The following is a 23635-nucleotide window of genomic DNA, read 5'->3' on the forward strand; positions in this document are numbered from 1 at the left end:
AAAAAGGGATGATAAGGTATGGTTTGAAAGGTCTTCTTTCCAAAGAAATTTATAGTCACTTGTAAGAAGGAAAGTGAACTTAAAGTGAACCCAAAGAGCTGCTAACCCTCTAAATATTGTACTCTTTCCAAAGGGGCCATTCTAGAAGCCATTATAAATAATTTGGCTTATTGAATTGGCTAACAAAAAAAAAGAAAACCTTGATTTTTATAGATTTTTATAAATACATTTTTATAGATTATTTTGGGTAACCTATGGTTACAGCAAACAGTAAGAACTAGGGGTCAAAGGCAGGGAAACCTGAGTATTTGAAATATAAGCAGGTGCCAGACAGTTTTAAACAAAGTTACATAAATATTGGTAATCAATAAACTGGGGCTTCTGGCTTCCATTTCTGAAAGTGGCATGGACATCATGCTGGGTCTTAGTTTTACCATCTGTATAATGGAATTAAAATGCTTGTGATTCATTGAGCTGTTGGGAGGCCTAATTTTTTCAAAATATTTGTAAAGTCAATTGAATTTAAGAATGAGGCTTTCCAGTAAAGGTAAGCAACCTGAGGTCTCCACTAGTGGCATTCTCTTTTTCCTGAACCATCATATATACCTCTTAATAGTTACATCTTTTTCCTCCTTTGACCTTCACATTCTCTTTCCTTCTACCTCTTCCTCTAGCTTTCTTCTTTCATCTTCTCCCCAAGCCATGTATTACCTCTTAACCTTCTTGTGCTTTTCTCCTTCCTTCCCTTCTCTCCCTTACCCTTTTTTATTCCCTTGCCTATGTCTGGACCTCACAAACAGCATTGTTTATTCCTTTCTAGAGCGGATCCCTATCTTAGGCATCCAGAGAAGCCCATTCCCAATGATTGGTTGTCACATAATCTTACCTCATTTTCTGTTTTTGGTGGAGGACATTCAAATGGATCAAAGCCATTTGAAAGCCAAGCTTTCCTGTCCTCTTGTAATTGATCCATTCCTTTTCTCGATTCTCTCTCATCCTGGAACCTGTATGGCATCTTGGCATCCTCAAACGCTGTTTTCCTTTCTATCCTGTCTTGATACCTATTTGATTCCAGAGGCACAGAATTGGGTAGCGTCCTTTCAGGAAACTTTCGTTGAGAGTTTACAAGGTCAGACCCTGGTCGCAGAGATATCAGCAATGGCCCTGGGAGACAAATAAAGTGACGGTGAGCATACCGTTCACACATCTTTACCGACACATAGAGGCAGGCAATGGGTAAGCTTCAAAGGTTTAGAGCCGTGGTGTCAAACTCAAACAGAAATCCATACATGAGGATTCCTGCGTGACGCATACTGACTTAGTTTTTGTTGCATTGTACTTATTTATTTTGTTAAATATTTCCCAATTACATTTTCATCTGGTTCTGGCCACAATCAGGGCCTCATGGCTGCTGGGTATTTGGCACTTCCATTTAAGAGGAATGATACAATTTAGGCTGGTGTTTCCCAAAGAATAGCTTGCCAGTGGGTTGCTCCCAAATGGTGAGATGTGCTTTGTTTGTGTCAGGGTGGGATTCCAGTGCAGCAGAGGAAAGAAGAAAGAAATTCTGAGGGATGTTATCACCAAACACTCACTAACAACATTAGCTATAGGTAGGTAACAACACTACTGTTGCAATGCCCTTTGATGAAGAGGGGATTTTACATTAACAAATAGGAATGGATGGTGGAACAAATATTGGACTTGAAGTCTGGGTTTATCTCTCAGTTCCACTACTTACTAGCTGCGTGACTGTGAGTACATGGCTTTGGACCAGGATGTGTTCATTATCTTACTCTGTTTCTGGGTCCCTCTGACATTCAAGCTATACAACCAATTTTCCAGACATGATATTGCTGATGATATTTTTACCAAAAGGTACAAAATGAACTAAATGTTTCCTTTACAAGGACTCTATGAGTTCTAAATACATTTAAAACAAAATCTTTCATTATTAGTTCAATTAAGATAATAGAGATATGACCCTTTAGATCCAATGACTAGATCAGTGGTCTCCAGACTTTTTTGATTGCACAGAAAACATTTTTGGAGCCTATATCACCAACAAGTGCATGTTTACCTATTTGTAAATAAATAAATAAACAAGGCTGAGATTCATAAGTTCTTTACACTATTGTATATACAAGTACTACTATATTATTATGTAATATATTATATGATAATTATATAATTATTATATCATATAAAAGATATATTATATTTTAATATAATTATTATATAATATATAAATATATTTATATATTATTTATTATATATTAAAAACTGATACAAATAGATGTTTTAAAAGGATGAAATAAAGATGAAATCATATTTTGATCTAGAGTCAATAGGGATCTACTAGAGTTTACTGAGTAGGGGAATGATATGGCCAGATCTAGAGTTTACTGAGTGGGGGAATGATGTGGCCAGATCTACATCTTAGGAACTCACTTTGACAGTTGTGTGTAGAATGGATTGAAGAGGAGAGAAAAGAGACAGGGAGACCAATCAGAATGTTATTGCATTAGTACAGCCAAGACGTGAGAGTCCTTATCTACGGGGAGGGGGTGGCTATTGAGAAGACAGAAGGGGGACAGATGTGAAAGATGTGGTGGTAGAAATGATAAGATCTGGCAGCTCGTTGAATATGTGGGGTGAGGGAGTGTGAGGCAACCAGGAAGGCATCAAGTTTGTGAACTCGGGTGACAGGAACACTTTTCTTCATAGAGAAATTTAGAAGAGTTGGGTGTTGGGGAAAAGATGATGTAATTGTTTGGATGTGGACAATGTGGGAATTTGTTTTAGTTGGTTATGCATATTTTTATAATGATTCTCTTTTTTATGTTGGAGGATGGGGAAGAGAGAAAGGCTTGTTAATTGAAAAATGAACAAAGAAAAAAAATCCTTTTTGTTTGGAAAAAACCACAAAAGATAATGTAATAAATTCTTCAATGAAGATCACAACCCATTTGAAAAGGGGAGGGAAGTGAGGCTCATTGTAACCCATCTGAAACTGGGGTAGGTATCAGACGGGTTGCAGAGACAACCCTCAGAGTCATCTGTCACAGCCACAAAATAATGTGGGGAAAAGAGAGTGGGCACATTATGTCAGTAGGTGGTGCAGTAGATAGAATGTTGGGCTTGGAATCAGGAAGACTCATCTTCCTGAGTTCAAATTTGGCCTCAGACACTTACTTAGCTGTGTGACGCTGGACAAGTTATTTAACCTTTTTTTTTTTTTTTGTCCCAGTTCTTCATTTGTAAAATGAACTAGAGAAGGAAGGAAATAGCAAACCATCCCAGTATCCTTGCCAAGAAAACCCCAAATTGGGTCACAAAGAGTCGTACATGACTAAAATGACTAAACAATAACAACAATAATTGTTTGGGAAATGACGAGGTAAAGAAAAATGCTTCATGTCAGCTTTGGGTCCAATAATTCACTAGACCTTGACTAAAGGCACCATATTTCACAATATTTTTCAACTGAAGCCACAGTAGGCCAATTGAGTGATTTTTATTGTTGTTGCACAAGAAGACAAATATCTGTCTTTGAAATCCTGACCTTTATTCATTCCACTCAGCCATTCCTGTGCTGTTAGAGCTGGCTGGACTCCAGCTGTCAAGGGGTAGATGTCTTCTTGGTAGGATTCCGACTACAAAGACAAACAAAAAGATGTAATATGGTCAAGGCAATGATAACCTAATGAAGTTGTTACTGCTGACCGATAATTATATGTGGCTTAAGAAGTACTTTCATTTTTCTGATATGCAAATTAATAAGGTTAGACTGATTTTTTAATGTTGAGGTTCTCTAATACATACGTCCTATGATAGGCCAATATTCAATCCTGATGTTTCACCTTACATGCAGCAAATCAACAAAATGACAAAATATGATCAATAGATAATGTTGGGAGGGTTGTGAAAAGAGATATATAATCATGCATAGTTGGTGGAATTGTGAATTGTTACAACCAATTTGGAAAGCAATTTGGAATTAAAGTGACTAAAATGTCTACACCCTTTGACCTAAAGATTCTACTGTTAGGCATATTTACAAATGAGGCCATTAATTAAAGTTCTCATATACTCAAAATATTTATAGCAACACTTGGACCTCAGTTTCCTCATCTGGGGAGTTGACTTAGATGACTTCTGAAGTCTTGGTGCTGGAAAGTTCCAAATCTATGATCCTTTCAATAAACTGGTTTAGAAATTATGGGACCCTTGTGGGGAACTGACTCCTTCTTAGAATTTGTGACAGCAGATAGGAATGCCAGGCATAGTCTAATATTCGTCTTGAACTTTTGGAGAACACATTTCAAAGGTTTCAGAAAAAGGATAGCTAAGATGCAGTGGCCTAAGATTCTAGATAAGAAATCACTTCATCAGTGTTAGGAAGCTTTCAAGATAATTCTGAAGACACAAAGAGAATTCCAATGAGGAAGAAAGGAACGGAGGAGAATTCTAAGAAGAACATCTGTGCAAAGATGACTCCTCAACCAACTTAGATTTTAAAGGACATTCAAAAGATGGCAGCAAGGACAGGTTAACAAACCATGAATTTCAGAACTTGGCAAGTGCTTTTAAAATATTCTCAGGAGTCCTAAAACTCAGAGTGGTTTGAAGCTGGAAGAATGATAAGGATAACAAAAAGGGTAGGCAAAATTTCATCATATGGAAAAAAAGGAAGATAAAAAAAGGGACAAGATTGCTGCTCATGGTGAATGGGATGACGGAAAGTGACTGAGTGAAGGTGGAGCAGCTTCTGTGTTCTCTGTCAAGGAAAAGAATATTTTTTTTTTAACTGAAAAGAGAATTGATACTAAAGATAAATGGAAATTTTAAAAAGCTAAGAGTGAATTGATACTCAAGATAAGCAGGATAGGATGAGAGTGCTAAGTGGACCTTGACAAGGTCAAATCTCTAGGCCAAGATGAACAATAAACAAAAGTTCTGAAAGAATCCTGAATGGAACTGCTGTCAGTGACCTTTGAATGGAGAATGGTGCCACGGGGACTGGACTGGAGAAGGGCAAATGTTGTCCTGAATTTTGAAAAGAAAATAAGAGTGTAATCTGAAAACTGTAGGGAAGTGAACTTGACTTTAATTCCTCACAAAAATTTAGAATTCTATTAATTTTATAATGAACATATCTGGTGAATAATGAACATTCAGAAAAGGAAGCAGTGAACACAAAAGACCAGAATGGTTTCATTAAGAATAGTCCATGCCACTTAAAAGAATACATAGAAGAAAACAGAATAAGATTCAGAGGGAGATACAAACAAATGAGATAGCTTTGAAATCAGCGTTTTCCACCTACCTCCTCACAGAGGTGCAGATTGAGATTTTTTTTTGACATGGTCAGAATTTGTTTTGTTTGATTATACATGTTGTAAAAGTTTTTTTTTTCTTTCTTTCAAATGGAGGGGGAGGAAGATGGGAGGGAGAGAAGATGGATTTTCATTAATTAAAAAAATTTAATTAAGAAATAAAATATTGAATTTATTATATACTTCAAAAAAGGAAATAAGCAAGATGGAATGGAGATTCAGCTTCATATGAAATTCTCTTTTTCTTTTCTTTGTATGTAGATGTGTTCATGCTTATTAATGTTGGCCAAATTTAGATAACAAAAACAAGAGTATAGTCTATGCCAAACTAACTCTCTCTCTCTCTCTCCCTGTCTCCCTCTTCCTTTCTCTCTCTCCTTGTCTCCCTCTTCCTTTCCCTCCCTCCCTCCCTCTCTCTCTCTTTTTTTTCTTTCTCTCTTTCTCCCCTCTCCCCAGCTTCCCACCCCTGCTTTAGAATACTTTAGATTATCTCTTACCTAGTTTTAGCAAAGAATTCTACAAATTCTCTCATGTTATTATTGTGGACAAGATAGAGAGCTAAAGAACATTACAGTTATGTGGATGTGGAACTGAATGGCTGGGCCCAAAGAGTTATCATGAATGGGTTGAGGAAAACTTTAAAGAAGGTGGCAAGGAGAGCCACAAGGATTTGTCCTTGTGCTGCTTAATATTTTCATAAATTACCTAGAGAAGGGCAAACATGGCATTCTTATCAAATTTTCAGCTGACACAAAATTAGAAGGGACAGCTAATTCTTTGGGTGATAGAGTTGGGAACCAAAAAATAACAGAGTAGAATATTGAGCCAACTCTAATGAGATGAAGTTTAATGGGAATAATGGTAATGTCTTAAACTTGGGTTCAAAAATCAACTTGGCAGGTACAAGATGAGGAGGTGTAGAAATAATAATTCATTTGAAAAAGATCTTAGGGGTGCTGGAGGGATGGAGGGAGTTTGGTGGACTGTAAGCTTATCAAAAGCCAGCAGTGTGATATGACAGACAAAAAAGCTAAGATGGTCCTAGACATCATTAAGAAAAGTATATTCAGAACAATGGAGGTAATAGTCTCATTGTACTCTATCCTGTTTGGATCGTGTCTGCCATATTGTTTTTAGTTTTGAGAGCTGCATTTTAAGAGGGATGTGAAAAATCTGGAGAACATCCAAAGGAGGACAACCAGTATGGTAAACGCTCTTGAAATTATGCTACATAAGGATCTGGAAGCAATGAGAACACTCTTCATGCCAGCATAGAAGCAGAGGTATATGGGCCATTCACTCCGATGGCATAATGAAATATTTTCATAGGTGGTGTGCTATGGTTGATCTCTCTTCCCTGTAATAGCTTAGTTATGGAAGCCACTTACCCGCCGAGGGACAATCATTGATATAGGCTCGATGAGACCTTTGGTTGTTATCAGTTTGTAGAATCTGAATATCTCACAGGAAGATACATCCAGACCCCTCTTTGGCATGATTCCTAATGGAAAGATCCAAGAGAAAGAAGAGATCATGGGAAATGACTAATACTTGAACAGTGGTCCACTGGGCTCTACATGGACATAGCTCTCATGGGCAAAGTCTGTGTTCTAGCTGCCTTTGTATCCCTAGAAACTGGCATACCACTTTGTTCATGGGTGCTAAATAAATATCTGTCAAACTGTTGTTTAGTTGCAATTAAATTGTATACTTCCTATTTAGTGAGTATGTACCTGAAAATTCAATCAATGGCTTTTCTTCCTCTCCTCCCCCTCCTCTACTCAGGATACTATTTGCTATCTTTGTGAGGTAGGCCATGAAAATGATCACAGTATTCCTATTTTTCTGAGGATGGGGATAAAGAATTATGTACAGTTGAAATGATAAATGTGTACCCCAAAGATATATCACCAACACTGGCAAACTAAACCCAGAGTATCTGGTCATAGATCATGCTTTGGGATCCAAGGTGTCTTAGGATAATGGGCTGGAAAGACTCTTAGAAAAAGTGTGGTCTGGAGGACCAAAGTTTAACTTATGCCTCTGCTCCTGACTCCCAGTTCATTGGTTAAATCATGATTAGCTCATGAACTTGATTTTTGTCCTTCACATCAGTATTAGTCAGACAGGAGGGAAAATAGCTTCTCTGCTAGGCTCAATTCTAATATGTCTTAATAGATATAGTTTAGGACCTCTAAAGAAGCAAAAGTTTTTCTAAAAAAAGTCCTCTTTTCCATCTCTGTTAATGGTACCACCCCTCTTCTAGATTTTCTATTCTAGAAACCTTGGTTTCATCTTTCATTCATTCCCTTCCTTCATCTCCTATATCTCATAAGTCACCAAATTCGATTTTTTCTTGCTTCAAAATGCCTTTCGGTTTTACTCCTCCTCTCCATTTCCACTACTACCTCACTAATCTAGGCTTTTATCACCTTGCATAAGAATTACAGCAATAGTCTCTTAGTCTCCCTCACTTAATCTATCCCTCCTTTTAATCCATCATTGCCTGAATCTTCTCTGGCTGACTATGGCCTGCTGCATCAAATACATGAACTCCTCTACCTGACTTTCAAGGCCCTCCATTATCTGACTCTATCTGATATTTTTAAAGATCCATCATTTCACTTTCTCAATGTGAGTGAATTATCCTCTGATGTAGATCACAGCCTTTCCATGCCTCATCCATTTGTGGCTAATACAAGTTTACTGCCTGGTGGCCAGCCTTACAATGATGAGGTCTCTGAAGTTAGGTTGACCAATCCTCCAATGACTGTTAGCATGGTCTACCACCAGTTTGTGTATACTCTAAGTCTTCTCAGCTTGGTTCAGACCTACTAGAATGTGTCATCTGTGGATATAATTTTTAGGGATGCAAAGACACCACCATAAAATGGCATAATGAAGTAGAATCTTATGGGAGCAACAATAATTTGTATAGAACATTCTAATTTATGAAGGACTCATTATTAGATTTGACCCTGTCAACAGTCATGTATGGTAAGACAAATATTATTTCTACTTTACAGAGAAGGAAAGTGAGGTTCAAATAGACTAAATATCTTGCCAGTGAGTGGCAGCTACTGGGATTTTTTTATCTTCTGACTCTAAATCTAGTGCTCTTTCCACTAAACCATATTTATTAACATTCAACACATCAGCATAATGAGGACTATGTTATAATCTTCATAACATCCTTGGTCATATAAAGGGAAAAAATGTTTAATAGAGGGTGAATTTCTATCTAGTAAGCAGTAGAGTTGGGATTTGGAGGCAGCTAGGTGGCACAGTGGATAGAGTGCTGCGCTGTTCAAATCTAGCCTTGGACACTTACTAGTTTTGGGACCCTGGGCAAGTCACTTAGCCCCATTTACCTCAGTTCCTCAACTGTAAAATGAGCTGGAGAAGGAGATGGCAAACCACTCCAGTATCTTTGCCAAGAAAACCCCAAATGGGGTCATGAAGAGTTGGGCATGACTGAAACAACTGAACAACAACATAAGAGTTGGGATTCAAATCCAAGTCTTCAGGTGCCAAGTCCAGTGGTTCTTCCATTAATTACATCGTATTACTGTACAAGTCTTACTTCTCCTCCACAGATTTTTCTGATTATTTCAGTAAAAGTAATTTTTCCCTCTGAAGACCTATTGTACTCACAATCAATATCATATAGTTTAGCATTTGATTCTCTTGATTGTTCTATATAAATCAAATTTTAATAAGTTCCTGCTTACGTGCCATTGACTGTGCTAATCTTACCTACTATTCAACCCTAGACTGGCAAGGCCATTTACAACAGAGTATATATCCATGTTTCTTTAGTTTTTTCCCATAGACTGAAGCATATGGTTGGATACATAAAATAACAAGCCTTCAGTAACCACTTGTTGGTTGATTGACTTTGCTCTTGAAGCTGCTTCAAACCATGCCATGTGTTTCTGCATAAACAGTGGGAGAAGAGTCATCCAAGTTCTTTGAGACATTGTTGACCCTTTCAGACATTTGCTCCAAAAAAAAACCAAAAAAAAAAACCCAACCCCTTCACATGGTGATCTCATCAGCTCCCATGGATTTAATTACCATCTCTATATTGATGAGTCTCAAATCTACCTGTTCTTCTCTAACCTCTCTGTTGAACTCTTGCATCTCCACCTACCTTTCAGATAACTCAGACTGGATGTCCAGTTTAACATTTTAATTTCAGTTCTTCATCTTTTAATTTTCATTTCTTCATCATTCAGTTCTGTTTTAATCCTTAAACAAATTCATCTTTGATTCCTGAAGCAAAGGTTTTTCATGGCACTTGGAAAAGTTCTGAGCTATGTGTTTGTGAGGCAATGACTTTGGGTTTTTAGGAATTTATTTTGGAAGTTGATGCTGTGCCTAGTGTACATTTCAGTTGTTCTAATACCAGACTTCTTAACATGGAAGCTAGGAACTTGGTTTTTTAAATATTTGTATGTATTTTATTTTATACATTTAAAAACTTTTTTTTTTCTGAATAGGGATCCATAGGCTTCACCAGACTGCCCAAAGGAGTCCATGATACAAAAAAAGTTAAGACCCTCTGTTAAGGGGTTGGGCTTCTAACTGACTTTCTTTTTGTTTATTTAAAGAAGGATATGTTAGGTTTAGTAGAATCAAGACTTTTAGGCAAATTAGTTCTCCAGAAATCCCATGAATTTCTTTGGGTACAATCACTAATTTCTGAGTCTCCTTTTTTCTTTTTGGCATCAACTAGCTGGGGATCACAGAGCTAGTAAAAGTCTAAGGCCAGATTTAAACTCAGGTCCTCCTTACTCCAGGGCCAGGGCTGTATCCACTGCATCACCTAGCTGTCTTTTTTGTGTTTTCTTTCAAAGAAAAACCCCTCTGTCCAAGTAGTAACTATGTCTAGAAGAAGAGGCCAGGGGAACTTTGGTGGTAGTCAGCTGCTTTCTCTCCTCTTGCTTCTTACACATAAACAACCTCATCACTCCACAGAAACTGTTCTCTCCAAAGTTACAAATGATTTTTTAATGGCCAAATTTAGTGATCTTTTCTCAATCCTTATTCTTGACCTCTCTGCAGCCTTTGGAACTGTTGATCACTCTCTTTTTGATACTCTCTTCTCTCTAAGTTTTTGGAATACCATTCTTTTCTAGTTCTCCTCCTACCTATCTGACCACTCTTTATCGGCCTCTTTTGCCGGATTCTCAGCCAGGTCATTTGCTCTAGCTGGAGGTATCTCACAGAGTTCTTTCCTGGGTGTTCTGTCTATGTACTTCTTCACATGGTGATCTCATCAGCTCCCATGGATTTAATTACCATCTCTATATTGATGTCTCAAATCTACCTGTCCTTCTCTAACCTCTCTGCTGAACTCTTGTATCTCCACCTACCTTTCAGATAACTCAGACTGGATGTCCAGTTTAACATTTTAAACTTGATATGTCCCAAACTGAACTTATTATCTTTCCCCTTAACCCCTCCTCCCCTCCTCACTCCCTTACTACCATCAAGGGGCAACACCAACCTCAGTCCTTTAGGCTCACAATCTAGGTATCATCCTTCAATCCTCACCTCTTCTCCCCCCCCACCCCTGTTCCTTATCCAATCTGGTGCCAAGGCTCGTGGATTTCATCTGCAACATCTCTTGAATACGCCTCTTTCTCTTCTCTGATACTACCCCAACCTTGGCACAGGCTCTCATCACCTCACACTTTGGCTATTGCAATACCTGTTGGTGGGTCTGCCTTCCCTAAGTCTCTCCCCACTCCAAACCATCCTCTATTCAACCACCAAAATGATTTTCCTAAAGCACAGGTCTGATCACGTCACCTTCCTACAAAATAAGCTCCAGTCACCTCTAAGATCAAATAAAAATTCCTCTGGCATTCAAAGCCCTTCATAACCTACGTTCTTAGCCCCTCCCCCCCACTTCCCACCAAGTCTTCCAGTCTTCTTACTCTTACTCTGTACTCTCTCTATTTGTGATATTGGTCTTCTTGCTATCCACGAAGGAGATATTCCATCTCTCAGTTCTGGGCATTTTCTCTGGCTTTTCCCCATTCCTGGAATGTTGTCCCCTTTCATCTCTGCCTACTGGCTTTCTTAAAGTCCCAACTTTACAGGCAGCCTTGCACAATAGCTCTCAATTCTAGTGTCTTTCCTCTTTTAATTATTTCCTGTTTATCCTGTACATAGCTTGTTCATATTTATTTGTTTTTTTTTTTGTCTCCCCCATTAGACTGTGAGCTCTCTGATTGTCTTTGGTCTCTTGTTTTGCCTCTTTTTTGCATCCCTAGCACTTAGCAGGATCCCTAATACCTAGTAGGCACTTAATAAATGTTTATTGACTGATTGACTTTGTACAAGACATTTGGATGGGGAGCAGGGAGTTTGGAACATGAACATTAAGTATATGAATCATGGCTTTGGGGGTGAAGGTCCTCTCTTCTTCCCCATTTTTTCTTTGTCTCTTCTTTTTCTCATTTTTCTTCTTGCCTTTCCTTTCTCCTGTCTTTCTTTTTTCCTCCCTCTCCCTCTCTTTTGGTCCAACTCTGTTCCTCTGTCTTCCCTCCCTACCTTCTCTCTCTCTCTCTCTCTGTCTCTCTCTCTCCCCCTCCTCACTGTGTCAAAGGAATGGAAGACCAGCCTCCACAATCCTGAGTAGTAGAAGAATGATAAGGGTTAATTTTAACTTCTCCCCTTGCCCCCTCCCTGGACCTCTCTGGCTTTCAAAGAACCTGTCTAGGACTTTTCAGGTAGTGGGAAGAGCCACCTTCATCAGAGTTACCCTACCCCCTTGCCTTCCCTCAAACTATTTGCCCACAGGATGTGGATGAGATAGGAACCAACAATTCTATTCCTCCTGATGAGATGGAGGACCACAAGGCTTTACCATTTGCTGTGCCTGTATGCTTTGTGGTCCCTAGACATTGTCAGCTCAGTCACCTAACCCAAGGACTTCTGGGCTTAGCCATCCTTCTCACTGCTATGTCCTTAGTATTTCTGAGCCTTTCTCTCTGCCCTGCAGTTGATGGTTCAGTTTCTGATACTGAACTGATATAATTTAATAGTGGAAATGATATTAAAGAAGTTACATTAGCATTTTCTTTGCTAAGGACCACGGGACCTTTTCATCCAACTTGTATTTAAAACCTCTTATACGTGTTATACCTACCATTAGAATATAAGCTCCTTGACAGCAAGAATTCTCTCTCCTTTTCTATCTGTACTGTAAGTGCTTAGCCCAGTGTTTGGTATATAATGAATGCTTCATGTATTTTCATTCATTCATTCATTCATGCATTCATTCATTCATTCTAAAAAGAGCTCTGGACTAGGATTTAGAAGATCTGAGTCCTAGTCCTGGCTCTGCCATTAACTAAATGTGGGATTTTGGGGTGTCATTTAATCTCTCTAGGATTTACTTGTATTATATGTAAACTAAGGTGCTTGACTGGATGATTTTTGAGGTTGGTAATAATGTCAATTCATAATTTTTTCCTCAATTCTTCCATTTTGTGCCTTCTTTATAGATATCTTGAAAATCTTTCTCTCAATGATTTCAAAATGACTTTGTCTCCAAAGTGGTCAAAAACACTCCTGATTCACATTCTTATCTGCTCATTTTTATAAGAATCATTCCAGGATCATAGATTTAGATCTGGAAGAGACCTTAGAGGTCATTAAGTTTAATCTCCTCATTTTGTAGATGAAGAAAGCCAAAAAAAAAAAAAAAAGGTTAAGTAACCTGCCCAAGGACACACAGCTAGTTAAGTGTCTAAAGCAAGCTTTGAACATATGTCTTTCTGACTGTAGGTCTAACATTTTATTTATGACATCACACTGACTTTCTACAAACATATAAGGGTGCCCTTGGAAGGAAAAAAAAAGAAAAGGAAAGAAGCAGGCTTCTGCAAATTGTTCATTATTAAAGATTGTGTCTTCAGACAGACAACTGACTAAAAGGTATAGCCCACAAGATCCCTCAGGGTTCCTTGTTTGTTCATTGTTAAAGCATTTGATTCAGTAGTGCAAAATGCTGTCTTAAAGGTTCTCCCCTAGTAATGTATCACTCAAGCATATTTGAGGATATATAATACAATTGATGTAGCTATTGTTAAACCATCCTCAGTATCAAGAGAAGAACAAAACAAGCAGATAGTGTGCACCCCACATAATTGTCACTGTCAGGAGGATGTCTGGTGTAGAATTCAAATGGATTAAGAATTCCCTAGAGAGAATGAGGTCCTCCAGCTAACTGGAGGAAGTGGGCTGGCCATATAGTGAGAGTGAGGGAAAACAGACTGAGTCTCATACCCAGGGAATGTTAGAAGACCTAGCAGACAGCCTTTGGCCCATTGGGTGGATCCTCAATAAAGGATCTATGGGAGGACATGGACAAGAATTACACAGGATGAGCACGTATGGTACCCAGGAAAGTGTAACCTGTATTGACAAGATCACTGAGATATTGAAAAACTGTGGACTGAAAAGGCCTTTGTGGCCTGTCCTGAGAGCCTAGTCATAAGGGAAATATTGTTTTCATAGGAAAATGTATTCTGAGGTCCAAATGCAATTCATATGTTACCTAGGAAGATAAAGAATTAACCTGTTAGCACCTGTTCATACTTATTGGACAAGGAGACGAGGGCCCTGGGAGACAGACACAGGACAGATAGATGTTAAGAGGAAGAGTCTCAAAGTTTCAGAGCCTAAGGTATTGGGATCAGAGAAGAGTGAGAAACCATGATAACATGAAGCTAGGACAGTAGGAGAACGCTGAAAACATTATAATTATATTCCATGCATATCTTTTTTATGTCATTTTTATGTACAAATTCCTAGTTAATTACCAACTCTACTAAACTTGAAGGTCTACTTCACAGAGGCAATAGTTATGCATTTAAAATTCCATTGTCTGAGTTGCCATGAGAGGCTGCAGAGATTTACTGGAAAAAACATTGGGCTAGGAGTCAGGGGACCCCCAGGTCTGCCACTAAGTAGCTATTCATATTGCCTAGAAGAAAGGGAAGCAATGGCCTCCTCGATTCTGAACTGTCCAGATAATAACAATATATGATAATAATAATAGCTAACATTTATATAGCATTTACTATGTGTCAGACCATGCTAAGTATTTTACAAATATTATCTCACTTGATTCTCATACAAATCTTGGAGGTAGTTGCTATTATTATCCCCAGTTTACAGATAGTAAACTAAGGCAAACAGAGGTTAAGTGATTTGCCCAGAGTTACACAGCTAGTAAGTGTCTGAGGTCATATTTGTACTCAGTTCTTCCTGATTCCAGGCCCAGTGGTCTAGCCAGTGCCCCACATAGATAACAGATGAAGTATTGTTTCAGTTTACAGTACTACATTTTAAGCGAGACATTGACACTTTGGGGCAGGTCTAGAGGAAGGTGACTGGGCTAGTGAGGATATGCAAAATCATGTCATTTTAGGATTAATTAAAGGAACTGGAGATGTTTCGCCTGCAGAAGAATATAGTGGAGTATGTGCGTGTATAAGGATATCGCTATCTTCAAATTCCTGAAGGATTGTCATAGGGAATAGAAATTATACTTAGTTTATGTGGTTCTATAGGTTAGAACTGCAAAGTTCTAAGTAGGCAGATTTCAGCTCAGTAGAAGGAAGAACTTTCTCACAATTAGAGCTAGCCAAATGATGGAAGAAGTCATGGCACAGAGGCTCCAAGATCCGGCCTTGAAGCCACAAAGGCCTGGGTTCAATTTCTGCCTCTGACACATACTGTGTGACCAGTTAAATTACTTAACTTCTCAGAACCCCTGGCAATTCTATGAGACTACAAGTTCCAAAGAAATTGCCAAACTGCATTGGTAGAGGATATTTCCACATGTGGAAATTTTCTATATCTGTGAAATCTTGTCTAGTTCCTATCCCAATAATAAGACTGCCTTGTGTGAGGCAGTGAATTCCCCATCACTAAGATATATAATCAGAGGCTGGATGACTATTTATTAGGGATTTTGAAGAAAGAACTCAAGGTTCACATACATGTGGTACTAAAGAACCTTGGAGATCCCTTCTAATTTTAAGATTCTGTGATCCCATCAATTTATGACCATTTGTAAATCATATTATATCCCTGGGCCTCAGGCTTACTATTTATAAAATAAAGAGATTAAATTTTATAACCTTATTTTCTTATCATAGGAATATTTTATGATTTATACCTCATACCTAAAGTATCCTCACAAAATTGTCTTGTGCATTATCAATTTAAATTGAGTGTTTTGAGCTACTTAATAATAATGATGATGATGATGATAAGAACATTTAGGCAGGAGAAGATAAATGATCACTCCAGACACATGGTCACAATCGGTCTTCTTAAGAGGTAGGTACTGCTTTGAAAGTCAGTGAATAAAGTCTGTAACATCAATCCAAACAGAAAATCATGTATCTAAGCAATGTGCCTCTTCCATACTCACCGATTCCCTTTTGAGGGAGATAGGAACGATATTCTGTAAGATAGTTCAAGTGTGGTTTGTCTGCACTAATTTCATAGTATCGAATGTTCCCATCACCCTGTGAAAGAGAAGAAAAAAGAACAAGGAGATATGTTGGTCTCTCATTTGGTCTGGAACAATACAAATAAAACAACTGCATTTATTTTTATGTTCAGTTGAAAACTAAAACGCCCTGGAAAATCATAAAATTGAAAGAATAAAGATTTAAAATTCTTTTATTTTCTGTTCCTACTCCTACTTCTCAGTAGCCCTTTCTCTTTTTGGGTAGAGTCCAGGTATTGTGGCATTTAACAAAAAGTAGTTGCTTCCAAATTTTTAGATATCTTTCCCTTTCTCTAGTGCTTGCATGTCAGAGATAGGATAATAGTTGTGGTAGGGTTGGTGTGTATGGTGATAAAGCACAATTCAAGAAATTGCGTGTGTGTGTGTGTGTGTGTGTGTGTGTGTATGTGTGTATGTAATAGCAGATAACAAAAGGGAAAGCAAGGAGTTGTGACCTTTTTTTTTTTGGTTAAAACATCTTTTAAAGTTTAGATAAGAAGATCAAAGATTTTTGATCTTAGAAGGGGTATAGTTGGAAGGGATCTTAGAAGTCATATAGTTGAACATCCTCAGCTTACAAGTGAGGAAAATGCACTTTATAGAATTTAAGTGAACTTATTCATAGTCACATAGGTAGTAAGTGTCAGAGGCAGGATTTGAATCCAGGTCTTTTGAATCCATATCCACTGTACTCCACTTTCTACTGTACCATACAGTCTCTCTGAGCCTATGAATCTCTTACTCTGCAACTCATTATGGTATGGATGTGACCCTGGAAGCAATACCAGTAGGAAGCTATGTCCTACCAAGCTAGAAATGCCCTTTTTTTGGGGGGGGGGAGGTTGTTGTAATGAGCTGTGTATCTGATGTCCAAGGAAAATTCTGGCTAAGTTCACTGAGTCTATTGTAGCTGAACCTGAGTCATGGATATTTTTCATCCCAGCAACTCATGAAGGTTCTATATTAAGGTACTGAGGAGTTATGATCTGCATTTTAGAAACTGGTTATACATATTGATGAAGTATAGCCATCAGTTTAAAAGCTTGATGTTTAAAATGCATCTCTATAATTTTTTTTTATTTCTCCAGTCTAAAAACATTTATAGCTTCAGGTCAATGATGAAATAAAGAATTCAGTACTCAATTTTATATTCCCCTTCTCCTCCACCTAAGAAGTTCACTACTGTACTATTGCATATTTAGAAGCCTTAGTTTTAATTCTCATAGTTGCAAAGCTTACCTTGCCCACCACATAGAGCATATTGGTGTCTGAATCATAGAAGGGGAATAATACCCCAGAAGAGCCATCTAGGTCCTCTTCAATTAAAGGCACAGAAAGGTCATCCTGTCCAGGGAAGAAGAAATGAAAAAAGGCTGTTCAGTTACTCTTTTGGTTGAAAAACCAATGTATCCCAGCCCAGACTACACAATGTACCAGGAAAATCTCTAAATTCTCCAGGACTAACTGTTCCCCCATTTGCAGCATCAATAAACAAGATTCATAGAGCCCAGGAGGAATGGTTTGGAAGCCAGGGAGAAGTAGAAATAAAGAAGAAGAGAAGGAGGCAGTCTTTAAGTTGATAAATTTTAAGAAATAAGGACCTTTGGTAGTAAAAGTATAGTAGACTAATAAAATTTTTTCCAAAGGCCAGAAGTTTGGGAAACATTACCATAAAACACTTTTCCTTGTTCTAATGTTTTGATGCTTTCATCTTATTGATCCATAAAGTTACAGAACATTAGATCTGGAAGGCACTTGCGAGATAATCTAGTGAAGTCCAACCCCATCATTTTTATAGATGAGGAAACTCAAGCCCTAATAAGTGAAATGATATTCCCAAGGTCATATAGTAGATTAGCACCAAAAATAGGAGTGGTACTTGGGTTTTTTAATTACATTGCTCCTCTAAGAACAATCAAACAACTTATTCTCAGTTTGGAAGAATCTTCAAAAAGCATGGGTGCTGCCTTCTGCATCATGGATCTCCCATGGTGGGACTGGATCTTTGGCACTCCCAACCAAAACATATTCCCCAAAGCACAATTATATCAATGACTTTGCTCAGAATTGCACCCTACATTTCAAAACAATAATGAGTGTGGTTGGGTTGGAGGGGAAAGAAGTAAGACTTCATCCCTGTCAAAATCTCATGAAATGAGAACAGAAATGAGTTAATTCTTATAGCTGGGGTATTGTAGGAAGTAAAAGACATATAAGACAGATAAAGGGGAAAGCAAAGGTCAGTGACCACTGGCAAAGGAATGGCTAAGAAAGCTCTCCATCCTAGTAATAGGATTTAATTTAATTTGGGTAAGCAAAACTTACAGCAAACACTTGCCCTATACACATGAATGTTTGGGTACTACATCTGCAGTTCTTGTGTGAGCCATTGCGCTGGTGTTATTTGAAGTGATAGGGAAATTACAAATCTAAAAATGAAAGTGAGTCCTGGTTTGTGTAGCCAAAGAAACTATCTGTTACCATAAAAGAGATAGGAAATGGTAAGTTTGGGGCAAATATTTTGAATATTTTTTGGGAAAGCACTCTCTTATTGAGGAAAAAGAGGGTTTGAATCTGAAGTGATTAGTATTATTTGTCTTCACTGATCAAGCTCAACAAATAATACATAACCCTCCAATTCCCTTTGCCTATGGGGACAGAACCACAGTTTGGAATACTCAAGCTGGAAAGGACAGAGCATATGGCACATTTTCTGGATGGTGATCCAGGAGGAATAGTATGAGATATCTCAGAATGGCTGTCTTGTTTGGAGTTCATATGAGTTGGTGTGGAGCCTTTAGCTCAGTGCTTTTGGGAACGGGCTTTAGTTGGGATTCACCAGGGGTAAGGATGGCCAGGAGAGGTCAGGCCAAGGTCTATGAATCCCAGAGTTTGGCCATTTTGAATTGGCCTGGGTCCTTGTTTTGACTGTACAGAGCCAGGGTACTTTTTATGTTGGTGTAGGCAGTTTATCCTCCATATTAATGGAAGACCAAGAAAATATTCATCTTATGACCAGGCTTAGAGGAGTCAGACTGACATATCTCTTTGATTCTCCTGTAACACCAAGAGCCTGTGTCCAAAGGAGAGCTGTGTCCAACTGTATTCATGTGTTGCAAAACACCTTCAAGGGTTGGATCAGGGAGGCTATAACCCAGATCAGGTGACCTCATATACAGCTTGGCAGAGAAGAGTGACCCAGGAAACCTCTAAGTTTGCTTGTAAACAAAGCTAAACCCTTGGGCAAAATATACCTAAAGAACACACAGAGATTCAGAACAGAACATACACCTACCTCAAAGGGTTGTTGCAAGAATCAAAGGAGGTAATATAAGAAAACCATTTGGTAAACCTTAAAATTGTTATTAAGGAGCAGCTTTAGATTGAGGATGGATAGCTCCTGAAGGTGGCTGAAGAGCAATGGTGGAAACAAGAGAAAGAGTCTGTGGGTCCAAGATATGGTGGGAGTGAAGGCTCAGACTAAGCAGGAAACATTGATGGGACATTTTGGAAGGAGAGAAATTTACCCTCTTAATCCAATATGTTGAATTCACAACATGAGAGGGGAGGAAGGGGAAAAAGAGAGAGAGAGACATAATGGTAGACTAATAGGTCAGAACTAAGAGCAATGACAGAAAGATTAAACTTGATAGCAATGATGGAAAGATTAAATTTGATACAGGGGGAGAAAATCTCCTGAATAATTAAAGCTATCCAGAGGTGGAATGGGCTGCCTCAGGATTCCCCATTACTAATGGTCTTCAAGCAAAAGCTGAATGACTCTGTTGGAAATATGATAGAAGGAATTCTTAAGGTATTGGTTGGAATCTTAATAGTTGGTATCTGAGATCCATTCCAACTCTGACATTCTATGACTCTGAAAAGGCAGCAGCTGTATAGGCAAAGTGAAGAGGGTTCAAAACAGTCCAAAGTGGTGAATTATGCTATGGGATATATAGGAATATCAGGGAATTCTCCTGATCCTGGTGATCAGTAAAGTAGGATTATTAGAAAGATAGACCCTGGATAGAGTTTGGGATGAAAGATAGAGTTAGAAATATAGGAAGATGTTGGAAGGGTTAGTGTTTGGTTTAAGTGACTCTGAGGAATGGGAGGGAGAGAGAGAGAGAGAGAACGAGCAATTAATTATTGACAGAATTGTATAAAGTGCTGTGAGTGTTAGCTTATGTGTTTAGGAATTTAAGAGTTTACTAGGCAATGTGAGGGTAACTTTTGAGGAATATGGGTATCAAATTTACCCCCTAGCCCAGGGACCCAGTTATGTGTTGGGAGTCAATGAGATTTAAGGTATGGAAGCATGGGAACAGTAGCTTCTAGGGTCAGACAGAGGCAGGCATCTCTTACCTACATAGGTGGTTAGAAACCTGTGGTTGGGTGAGTCTGGGTCCTCGTGCCAACACCCATGGGGTGATACTGGTGTAGCACCCAAATTGACACTCATGTTCACAGGTTGGTCCCTAGGTGTATGACTACAACTAAGGTTCAATGAATTCTGTGGGTCTACAATCCTAAAACTATAGCTTCCAAGCCTCTGTTGCTGTGAGTATCTTCAACAATCAACCAATAGACACAATTAGTTTGAAGCAAAGAAATTTACTTACATGGTGTTGTAACAACAGTAGCTAAAAATAATTTCCCCATAAACCTGATGCACAGTGTCCCAGAAATACATGAGATGTCAGTGGGTACAGTAGACACATAATAAGAGCATACTGGTTGTGAGGCACACACATAGTGGAGATAAGTGACCAAGGCCACTCATGACCCTGATTCTGTGGGGCCCCAATATCTTTTCTCATCTGATGGCATCCTCACACTATGCCCCACTGGGTACAGTGTCTCCACTGGACAGGTCACTCCTATTGGCTCCTTATTCCTCCTCATCTTTGTAACTCAGCTACCAACTGCCAGAATTAATTCTCTTTTGAATCCACGGCTGGCTTTCTTCTCTGCTGCAAGTGGTCACATTTCCTCTGGGCTGTTTCCTGCTTTGATTCTTTTTCTCTCTGCTCCATACTGAATTCTATGTCTCCAGCTGGTCACGTAGCTCTACCGTAAGATACCATGACCAGCAACACTGGGGTGGGGGTGGGGGAAGAGGAGGGAAGAAAGAGAGAAATCTCTTCTCTCCTGAAATTCAGTGTCAAGGCATGATCCCCTAATAAGAGCTGGATTTTTCTTCCAAGGTTAGGTTTCTTTTCTGTTGTGAGGGAGCACACTCTTTAAAGCTTTACTGAGTGACTCACTGCTGATCCTTTGCTAGCCAGTAGCTAACTGCCCTCTAACCTTATCAAAGAGAATTTCTTCCACCTCATAAAGAGGTAGTAAAGTGAAAATGTTTCTTTGCCCTTTCCTGAATCTCTCAACATCTGTTGCCCTCCCTCCCAAATAATCTTGTAATTAACAACTTTGTGTTTATCTGCATTTATTCATTTCATATTTATACTGTATATACCTTTGTGTGCAATTATTGTCTCATCCATTAGAATGTGCTTATCTATGTACTTGTTGTCCTCCCCTTTAGAATGTAAGCTCTTCACAAGTAGGATTATTTCATTCTTTGCATTTGTATCTCCACTGGCACATAGTATGTGCTTAATAAATTTGATTTATTAGAATATGTTTTGTAGTCCCATCACATATTCTGAGGCCAGTTATAAGACTGAACACTTTCTTAGCTTGGTGCTCTAACTTGGAATCAAGTGAGTTTAAGGAAAGCTGTCAGCACCATGGCCAGAGGAAGCATCTGGCTTGATCCACACTGAGTAGGGGTAAAAGCCAGGGATTTGGTTCAGCTGAGCTGTGCTGTGGAAACATGCTGAGATGACATTACCACAGCTACCACATTGGTGCAGGTCCTCATCACCTTCTGTCTGGACTATTGCAATAACCTCTTAATTAGTCTCTTCTCCACATCTCTTCCATCTCCAATTCGGCCTTGGCATAGCTGCCGCAGTGATGCTCCCAAAGCACAGGTCCCACTATGTCACTCCTCTGCTCTAAATGTTTCAGGGGCTTGCTGCTTCCTCTAGTATCACACACAGACTCTTCTGCTTGACAAGTAAAGCTCTCCACAACCAGAATCCAGCCTACTTTTCTAGGCTTATTGTACATTATTAAAACACCCTACAATCTGCCCAACCTAGCCCACTTGCCTTTCCCTCGTCCACAATGCTCCACATCCTCTCTGGCTCTTTGATTTTGCACGGGATGTGCTCCATGCCTGAAATCCACTCAGTCCTTACCTCTACCTCTTGGAATTCCTAGTTCCTCTTAAAACCCAATTTAAATTTTTAAAATTAAATTTACTCGAGACTTACCTGATTCTTCCAGGTTACTAATGCCCCTTTGAAATGACTATAGATTTGATTATATGTGTACATGTTGTCACCACTCCAGAATGGTAGCTCCTTGAGGGCAGCAACTATTTTGGGTTTTTTATTTCTGTATCCCTAGCATCCAGCCTAGTGCTTAGTAAATGTTTCTTGATTGATCGATTAATTTTTTTTTTTGGTGAGTTGAGAGATGAAGAGACTACTGAAACTGTCTATCTATTCTAACCCTTTCATCTTATGGGTGAGGAAACAGAGACCTAGGGAGATTAAGTGATTTTCCCAGTGTCATACAGGGTAATAAGCATCAAAGAAGAGATTTGAGTTTGGGTCTTCTGATTCCAGAGCCAGTGTTCTGTGCCACACTAATTTATGTTTAGTAAGGAGGAAGGAGGAGGCAGCCAGGTGGCATAGCGGATAGAGTGCCAGACTGGAGTGAAGAAGACTCATCTTCTGAGTTCAAATCCAGCCTCAGATACTTACTAGCTGTGTGACCCTGGACAAGTCACTTAACACTGTTTGCCTCAGTTTCTTCATGTGTAAAATGAGTTGGAGAAGGAAATGGCAAATCACTCCAGTATCTCTACCAAGAAAACCCCAAATGGGATCATGAAGAGTTGGACATGACTGAAAAATGACTAAACCAAGAAGGAAAGGCTATTACAAGTTGACAGTAGGTGTTCTTTTGGCCTCAAGGTGGTTTAGGTTGTCTATATAGTGAAAGTAAGACCTAAGCCAGGATCTAGGGCTTGAGTAGGGGACTTTACCATATGATCTATATTTCTAGAGGGGAAAATTCCCTCACTTGGACTTGACTCAGTGATTCTTTCCTATTGCTCTAATTTGCAAGGAGATAGCCAAGGAAGAGAGTATGTGTCTGTGTGTCCTTTCCTTGGGTGTTCTGTAGAAGCATTATTAGCATCTCTGGGTGGCAATTACAATATGAACTAGCCTGCGTTGAGTCTCTCCCTACTCCAGTCTATCTTCCACTCAACTGCCAAATTTACCTTCCTAAAGCACAGGTCTCACCATGTCACTTCCCTATTCAATAAACTGCAGCATCTCCCTATCACCTCTAGGATCAAAGCTCTTCAAAACCTGGCCTCTTCCTACCTTTCCAGTCTCTTTATGCCTCTCTTCCCCCCTCCCCCCATCCCCACAAACATACTTTGCGATCCAGGGACACTGGACTCCCATCAGACATTCCATCTCCTGGAAATTTTCACTTGCTGCCCTTCTGCCTGGAATCCTCTTCCTCCTTACCCCTACTTCCTGCCTTCCCTGGCTTTGTTCAAGTCCAGTTAAAATCCTACCTTCTATAAGAAGCCTTTTCTGATCCCCCTTAATTTGAGCATCTTTCCTTTGTTGATTATTTCCAGTTTATACTATATATAGAGCTT

General features: G+C 39.0%; 1 protein-coding gene across 2 annotated transcripts in view; it reads right to left on the bottom strand.

The window, feature by feature from the left end:
• LOC114025979 (coronin-2A-like) overlaps nt 1-23635 on the bottom strand; it is a 159734-nt gene that overhangs the window by 2598 nt on the left and 133501 nt on the right. For both annotated transcript variants that reach the window (XM_027839530.1, XM_027839529.1), the window contains exons 7-11: nt 17122-17226; nt 15802-15898; nt 6728-6840; nt 3566-3656; nt 887-1164 (exon numbers count right to left, since the gene is read on the bottom strand). In XM_027839530.1, coding sequence (XP_027695331.1) covers nt 887-1164; nt 3566-3656; nt 6728-6840; nt 15802-15898; nt 17122-17226 — 684 coding nt within the window. The remainder of the gene's footprint in view (nt 1-886; nt 1165-3565; nt 3657-6727; nt 6841-15801; nt 15899-17121; nt 17227-23635) is intronic.

The sequence above is a fragment of the Vombatus ursinus genome, unplaced genomic scaffold, assembly GCF_900497805.2.
Source record: "Vombatus ursinus unplaced genomic scaffold, bare-nosed wombat genome assembly UNPS02014832.1, whole genome shotgun sequence".
In the NCBI taxonomy this organism is placed as follows: domain Eukaryota; kingdom Metazoa; phylum Chordata; class Mammalia; order Diprotodontia; family Vombatidae; genus Vombatus; species Vombatus ursinus.